At 39.1% G+C, this 8,937-nt stretch overlaps 1 protein-coding gene across 2 annotated transcripts in view; it reads right to left on the bottom strand.

The window, feature by feature from the left end:
* Positions 1-390: 390 nt before the first annotated feature.
* Positions 391-8,937, bottom strand: part of LOC145295823 (uncharacterized) — a 174,386-nt gene continuing 165,839 nt past the window's right edge. For both annotated transcript variants that reach the window (XM_080141510.1, XM_080141511.1), the window contains one exon: positions 391-2,979. In XM_080141510.1, coding sequence (XP_079997636.1) covers positions 2,710-2,979 — 270 coding nt within the window. In that variant the 3' untranslated portion in view covers positions 391-2,709. The remainder of the gene's footprint in view (positions 2,980-8,937) is intronic.

Genomic DNA, 8,937 nt, shown 5'->3' with positions numbered 1-8,937 from the left:
CTGTCCCTTTAAAAGGGGTAAATATTTTATTGTATGAATTTCTTTTCAACACTGTCTTTTGATTCATGTGAAATGTTTTTTGGGATCATTCTGATAAGTCTAGATAAACGTCAATTCAACATTGGAGTTACAAAGTAGTAGACACGCAGCATTGACTATTTTTTTTATTTAAAAATCGTTAACTGCTATGAGATTTTCAAATAGTATACTAGACTATTAAGTCTACGAAAAAGAAACACTGCTTATCTTTGAAGATCAGAAAATGGTACAGAAACTTAAATTCTGAAAAATATAAAGAAAGAGTGAATCAACTCATTTCCGTGATTATAAAAACGATTATTGAATATGATCCAGGAAAAGATTAACTTAAAATAACACTTGGAAGTGATCCGTATTTATCATGTTTCTTTTCAGAGTTCTTGTTTTATTCAATATCATTTCAACTTTTAATGAAAAAAAAAAAACAAAAAACAAATATATATATCTTACATATTTTATAAATTCTTTTAAATATTTCAAATGAATTCACAAAAATTTCCTTATAAATTATTTTTTTACCATTATATCTGAATTTACCCAAATTATTCTTAAACAATTTGTTACCAAAATATACTGCTCTTTAAAAAAATCTAATTGTGTGGTTGATGTATTTTAACAATCTTTCTTGCCGATATATTTCCAAAGCAAAAAAATATTAAAAATTGTGTTAGATATTTAGAAATCACAATTACTGGTTTTGATCAGAGTATTGATCTCATTTTGAGTGTTATTTGTGCAACGTTTTAAACGGTGTAGCACAATAACACTCAAGATGAGAACAATAGTCTGATGAAAAGTATTAAAATAAACAATCCTCATCTAAAAAGTTCAGAACTGTAATCGCATTATTTTGAAGGTTTTAATTAAGTCTCCCATCATTCTTATCTCTAGTAAAGTAATTCAACTGAAATTTCTAATTTAGTTTTATAATTGAGATCCTTTATTCCTTTTATTAATTTAACCAGTTTGTAATTTTAATATCACAATTTTCATATCTATATCAATAGCTGTTGGTAATATTGCTTGAAAGTAATCGAGTCCTTTAACAATTGTATACTTTTGGACAATTTTTTTTTTTTTACTCACATTTCACTCGAACATTAAACATTTTGTAAGAAACAAAGACACACATGTAGAAAATCCAGTGTTTAGTCTTCAATTAAATGTGTCTATTTTTTTTTTTTTTTTTCATATTTAATTTTTGGGATTATAAGCGATTATCATTGAAATTGTTTTTGTACTTACGATTGCCCTCATCAAGTCATTTTTATATAAAGGAAATTTTTATATATCTTCAGAATGTGAGAGAATATAGAATTTCCACAGCCAGAAAATGTCGCAGCTCACAAGAGACATGACAGCCAATTAAACCGGAGGTCTAAGTCTTGAGTTTCGCCCTAATTTTGGGCTCATCAGTTAGACATTTCCAAACTCGGAATTTGAAACCCGAGCCTCTTGCATGCGAGGTGAGCACTCTACTAACTGAGCAAACATGTCACACACACACACACACACACACACAAGAAAGCCTATTAACTGACACAGATCAAGCAAACTCTGAATGTCTTACTGATGAGCCCAAAATAAGGACAAAACTCGAGTCTTAGATTTCCGGTTTGTTGGCTGTCATGGCTCTTCTGAACTGCGACATTGTGTGGCTGTGGAAATTATATATATATATATATGTATACATGCAAACAGATTTTTCTCCAAATCTGGAGTACACACATTTTGGATTTTAATTTGAATCTACTTGTCAACGGTATAATTCCGGATTCTTCATACAGGAACATTGTCTCCTGCCACCATTTCGTCTTGAAAATACTTAACCTCTTTAAATCATTTCATCTGGAGTTTTAATCCTTTACTTTTAATTTATCCTTTTATTTTTCATTTCTTTCCCCATTTTATGATCTTTCTGCACTAAAAGCTTTTTTTGCATTTAACACAAGTTTTCATGTAATGCTGTTTCAATTAATACCAGTAACAACAAATTCATAGCTTCACTATAATATTCATTTGCTAATATCTTTCCTCTGATGAGAAAAATGCATTTCTTTGAAACTACACGGATTAAGGAAATTTCAATATATATCTTATTTGAATATCCTTTCACACAATAAATTCATATAAAATATATTTTTACAGTCTTAAATTTGTGTTCCTCTTTCTCTCTCTCTCTCTCTATATATATATATTAAGACTTTACATGTATTGTGCTCTTATTTGCGTCAGCATGGGTCAGATGGAAGATTTGTATTGTAATATTTCGGGAAATCTCCTTTCATTAGACATGTGGTTGACTTTCAAATGTGTATACTAGAGTGTTTTTGCAAAATGAACAAATTTCACCATTATATTTTAATTTGCTTCAGTTCGTGTCTATCCATTACACCTCTGCATTGTATTGTCTTCTATAAATTTAAATTTCATTTATATATACACACTAAACAATGCTTCAAGCAAACTACATTAACTTCTTAGTCATGTATATATTTAGCCATTTCAGCTGGTGTGATTTATGCCCTTTTTTGTTCATTTACACTGATTGGTTATCCAGATTTAAATCTGTTTGCTGCTGATTATGTAAGCTGATCTTTCTTACATGTTGCAATCTGCTGAGGTCAATCGTTCAAAGTAAAACAATGTAAAAGCTGCTTATCTTTGTTTCTACCTTGTTTTGCAATAACAGTATTTCCTGAGATCGGGATAGCTTTCTTTAATACAAGATGGCTGTTCTCCATATTTGTTGAGACGACTAATTTCAGGAAAGACTTTAAATGTTTCTTTGCGAATATCAACCTGAACACTGGCTTCATACAATCCACCATTTGGGTAAGTCTCAAACGTCAGCTGATAATGAACTGTGTCCAGCAACATTTGTTGGCTAAAGTTAGCCACTCGGTTATCAGCATCCTTGGAATTTGTGAACTTTAACACCTACAAAATAAATTACACGTCATTAATCAAACAGACAAAATGCAATAATTTCATTATTTATATACAGGGTGGAACAATAAAATTGTCGCCTCAAAGAAAACAACACAGTTTTATTTTAAAGCTTTTCTTGGAAAAAAATTAATTATGTAGTAGAGCTGACATCTATTCAATGTAGCCGCTTTCAGCCTCAATCACTGCCTCAATAGGGATCCAGCTGGGAGCATGCCTTTTCCACAAGTACTGCCAGGAACTCAGCAGATGGTGGTCATCAGGCTAGCTTTGGTGTTGTGGGAGGTCATGTTGATGATGTTCTCGAAGTATTCTCGGGTTCAGGTAAAGGGCCAGTGAGAGAATGTTACAAAGTCGTAGCACTCCTTCTGAAGTCAAACATGGATCTCTTTGGACGTGGGCTAGTGCAGAGTCCTGCTGTCACACCCAGTGTCTGCCAGTGGCCACCTGACTGCACCAGGGGATCACCACACTCTTCAACACATCCAGGTACACTTTAGTGTTGACTTTCAAGCCAACTTGAAAGATGTAAGATGGCATGATGTGGCCCTCACTGGAAACTACACCAAAGACCATACCCAAGGCCAGAAACTTTTCTTCACCCTGGGCATGTCCTTGTTATTTGTGGCAATCCAGCGATGCATTTTGAGGGTGCTGGCATTGATCCTGTTGCTATTTGGATTGGTAGAGTACATAGGCTGTACAGCGATGCATCTCCAATCTCGCTTTTGTGTCACTTTCAGACGTGATAGAAGGCTTTTTAAAAAATTTTTTTTTTTTATTACATTTTCACCCCAAACAAGGCAAATTGCCACTTTGGTGTAGGGAGCTACTATCAGGGGTAACATTTACTGGGGTACTATGTAGGGATTTGGGCAGCAAGGTGTCTGTTCACGTTACACTTGAACTTCTGCACGTCAGTACAGTTGGGGAATCAGGGACCCGGAATGGAATTCCAAAGTCTAGTGGTTCTAGGGAAGAAACTATTGGAGTAGAAAGATCTTTTACATCTAGGGATCTCTACTGTGTGGGGGTGAGATTTAGCTTTCGGTTGGGTTTGTCAAGGATGTTTACATCGTGGGGGCACAAGTGCTTGCAGTTCGTCAGAGCATTCACCATTAAAATACTTGTAGAACAGGCAGAGGGATGCAACATTTTGTCGATGGGACAGAGGCTGAAGCTTAGATGCCAGTTCAGGGGCTAGCAGATTGGCGACTCTTTTGAACCTTGTCTAGGAGCGAGAGACTAGTAGCAAATGCACCAGCCCAAATATGACAGCAATTCTCCATACATAAATAGGAGTGATGTTTTATGATGATAATGATGAAAATAAGTAGAAGTTTATGCTGGCCTTATAGAGGTACAGGATACTTTCGGCCATTAGTAGCTTTCTAGCACAGTATAGAGAGCCTACCTTCTTTGCAGCGGCCCTGGCAATGCTTTCAATGTAATTGTTCCAACTCATGTTTCCTGTGAACGTTAGGCCAAGGAGTTTGAAAGATGTACTCTCAGATAAAGTGTCGTTGGGCATTGCTATTGGTGGTAGAGAAGGTTTCTTGTATTTATTGAAGGAAACTAGTTTAGTCTTGGCAGCATTGAACGTGACCATTCCACTACAGATCAGAGGTCGTCCTCTAGCGTTTCTGCCATTTCTTCAGATATGTGTTCATTTGTTTTTCTGTCATGCCTGTTATAGAGTGTGGTGTCATCAGCATATATACCCATATATACAATAGAGGTCCAAGGATAGAACCCTGGGGCACTCCCGCATTTATATCATATTGTTTAGACCGTCGAGGACAACCTGGATTTTTCTCTTATCTAAGAAGGATTTAATTATGTTTAGTATTCTACCAGTGATACCGTATGATCTAATTTTCCTGAGGAGACCCTCATACCATACCCTGTCAAAAGCCTTAGATATATCTAAAGCTACTGCTCTGCCCTCCCCGGCTTTGTCCAGTGAGTGGTATATATGTTCAGAGATTACAGTGAGGATGTCTGCTGTGGAACGGGCATGTCTAAATCCAAATTGTTGGTCAGTCAGAAGTTTAGCATCTGTAAGGTGATGGACTAGAGCATGGTTAATTAAGGTCTCAAATATTTTGGAAAAAAGTGGGAGGAGGCTAATGGGGCGATAATTTAATGGGTCCGTTCTTTTGCCAGAATTCTTGAATACTGGTACCACAGAAGTAGTTTTCCAACAGCCCGGAAAGCAAGATTCATTAAGGCATGCTTAAAGGTCGGTACTACTTGGTGACCAGTAGTCTGAGATGTCGGATATTTTTCTGTCTTTGTCTGTCCTTGTTGCCATGTCACTAGTAAGGGTGCTGGAGGTAAACGTTTTGTCTGGGCTGACGTTATCCGCCTGATAGTCAGGGACCCGAACCTTGGATTAACCACTAAGGAGGCTGTCCTATCAGCAGGCGCAAAGTACTGGGACTGCTGTATTGCCATTTGGTGAGTGGATCTGGACCATGCAGTAGTCTCTGGTGGGGCCTCTCGATGCCATACTAGTGGGTAATTGTTACGGCTTTACCTTTTCGTGTGCTACAAATAAAAAAAAAATTTTTCCTGTCTTTTTCTCTCTTACTTTCCCTCTCTGTACTGCTCTAACCAAGTATGCCGACCTATTCCACAAATCCCAAAACCTCAACATGAAATATCTCCAGAATAAAAACTCGATTAAACCTAGAACCCCATCTTCCAGCGTAGACCCCTACTACCAGGTCTCCTTCTCCAATATCAGGGGTCTACGTTCCAACCTTCCAGAGGTTGAAACCCAATTACAGGAGACGAAACCGGACATATTATTTCTATGTGAAACTGGAATAGGGCCGACCACTTCCCTAGATGAGTTCATAATTAATGGATACTCCAATTTAACAGCTAAATCTGACTCCCAAGATCGCCATGGGCATGGAATATGTGCCTACATTAAGGATGGCTTCCCATGTGGCAGGGATATCTCTAGAGAAGATCCTAATTTACCCTATATGTGCTTCAGGGTTGCACTTGCGTACACCACTGTATTTATATTTGCCCTCTATAGGCCCCACAACAGCGGAGTTACTATCTTTAAGAGCATATCTGAGAAAATAGACCACATACTGTCTTCACATCCCTCGGCTAACATCCACATCTGTGGTGACTTCAACGTCCATAACGTGGAATGGCTAACCCATTCAAATAAGACAGATGATGAGGGGAGGTTTTGTCATGATTTTGCCATTGCTTATGACCTCACTCAGATTGTTCGCGAACCCACCCGTGTGCCCGATACACCCAATCAATATGCAAGCCTCTTAGACCTTTTTCTTTCAACTTCCCCTGAGCTATGTTCATGTACCGTTCATTCTCCTTTAGGATCCTCCGACCACTCCGTCGTATCAGTTAAGATAAAAACAAAATGTAAGAAGCCATCAGACGTACCCCTCCACCGTACTGTATACCGATACTCTATGGCTGACTGGGATAGCTTCCGTACATTCATATCTGATTTACCTCTGCACTCCATGTTTAAAAAGGAAGTGTCCTCTATAGTATCAGATCTGACCGAATGGTTAATTGTAGGCATAGACCAATTCATACCATCTAAAAAATTCCAACAAAAACCTAACAGCCAGCCATGGTTCTCCCCAGAATGTGCTGCTGCTATCGCGCACAGAAATCACTTTTTCCATAACTACCAACGTAATAGATGCACTGAGACTAAAGCTGCTTTCAGGACTGCCAGCAACCACTGTAAAAGAGTAATAAAAAATGCAAGAGAGCTATATGCCCAGTCTGTTAAATCCAAGGTAGCTGATCAGCGGCTTGGTTCCCACCAGTTTTGGCAAATAACAAATAGGATCTTGAACAGAAGTGTGCGTTCTATCCCAACCATTATCAATGGACCAGAGGTTATCTCGTCAGCATCAGACAAGGCCAAACTATTTGCAAAGAACTTTGCAGCTAATTCTACCCTATGTGACGAAGGCCATCAACTCCCCATATTTCCTCCTATAACACAGAACAAGCTGGGTAACATACAAATATCCGTGCATGAGGTCGCCAAGCTAATAAAAAACCTAGATTCCAGTAAAGCAACTGGCCCTGATGGCATCCCAATTATAGTGTTAAAAAAGCTTCAACCAGAACTTGCTCCCATACTTACGAAACTATTTAAGCGCTGCCTTAAGGAGAAGTGCTTTCCGACCCCCTGGAAGACCTCCTCAGTTTGCCCTGTATTTAAGAATTCAGGTGATAAGTCATCTCCCTCTCAATACAGACCAATAAGTCTTCTCTGTGTTATGAGTAAGTTACTGGAATCAATATTAAATAGAGAAATAGTAAACCACCTCAACAGGAATAACCTTCTTAGTGACACACAATATGGTTTCCGCTCTGCAAGATCTACCGCAGATGTGCTGACGGTTATATCCCACAGGATTAGTGAATCTCTTGACAAAGGCTTCCTTTCTAGGGCAATTGCTCTCGACATATCAAAGGCCTTTGACAAAGTATGGCATAAGGGTCTACTTCACAAGATTTCCAGCTACGGTATAACTGGAAATGTTTTCTCAATCATTAAATCATTTCTCTCTGATAGGCTCATAAGAGTAGTGGTAGATGGACAAAAATCGGAGGCCTGCAATATAAATGCTGGAGTCCCTCAGGGGTCAATCCTTGGCCCAACTCTCTTCCTGATCTACATCAATGACCTCCCTAAACACATACTTAAATCATTCGTTGACATCTATGCTGATGACACGACCATCTACGGCAACACATCAAAGGCTGTAAATGACGAAGTTCTCTCGGATTCTCTCTCCTCTGATCTCGAGCGCGTGGTTCAGGGGGGGAAGATGTGGCTAGTTACCTTTAATGCATCCAAAACCAAACTCCTATCCTTACATCATCAACGCTCTGATCCCCAGCTGGCATCAATTGTGATGGATGGCTCTCGTCTGGGTGAGGCCCCGTGTTTTGACAAGCTTCTGGGTTTGACCTTTACTCCTGATCTGAAATGGAACACGTACATCAAGTCTGTGGCCAAGGTCGCAGGAAAGATGGTGGGATCCTTCTACCGCTCCAGAAGATATCTCACTACTGATGCAATTCTCTATCTATATAAAAGCCAAGTACGGCCAAGGATGGAATACTGTTGCCATATCTGGGCAGGAGCTGCCAAAAACAGCCTATCATGCCTTGACAGAGTACAAAATAGACTTCGTGGTTTAGTGGGGGATGCCCTTTTCTCTACCCTGCAACCCCTCTCCCACAGAAGAGACATTGCGAGCCTATCCTTGTTTTATCGTTATTTTCATGGCAGGTGCTCGTCTGAACTCCAATCCCTGGTCCCCCCTCGCCAATCTTTCACGAAAAACACCCGTCTAGCTGAATCCACTGTGAAAAATTTCCCCCACTCTATATCTGTGCCTAAATCAAAACGCGGATTTCATGAGCAAAGCTTCTTTCTTAGAACTGCACGCCTGTGGAACTCTGTTCCTTCTGCCTGCTTCCCTCCGGACTACAACTTGGATGTCTTCAAGTCTAATGTTAACAAATTCCTAATGAACCGCCCCCCCTAATTAAACACTTCATAAAATCTCCTCACTAACGTGATGTACTTACAATAACCCTTATCCCTGAGTGGCTTCCGGGCCTTGATAAGTGGTGATCACTGTGTAAAAAAAAAGAAAAAAAAAAGGCATTTTTTGTATAGTTTGGAGAGAACTGGAGCTACTTCAGCTGAGCACTTTTTTAATAGCACAGCTGTGATGAGATCAGGTCCACATGCCTTTGAAGTGTCAAGGTTTTTTATGATAGCATGCACCTGAGTAGGGGTGATTTTCAGATCGTCTAGCATGGCGTCTGTCCACATAGGAAAGTCAGGTAGGGGGTGGTTGAGATGGTCCAGTGTGGAGTTTGAAGCAAACCGACTGGCAAGCATGTTAGCCTTCTCGG

This window comes from Euprymna scolopes, chromosome 16 (genome assembly GCF_053919585.1).
Source record: "Euprymna scolopes isolate OS-2025 chromosome 16, ASM5391958v1, whole genome shotgun sequence".
Lineage (NCBI taxonomy): Eukaryota > Metazoa > Mollusca > Cephalopoda > Sepiida > Sepiolidae > Euprymna > Euprymna scolopes.
The sequence above is the reverse complement of the archived record's forward strand: the minus strand, read 5'-3'. Positions and strand labels throughout refer to the sequence as shown.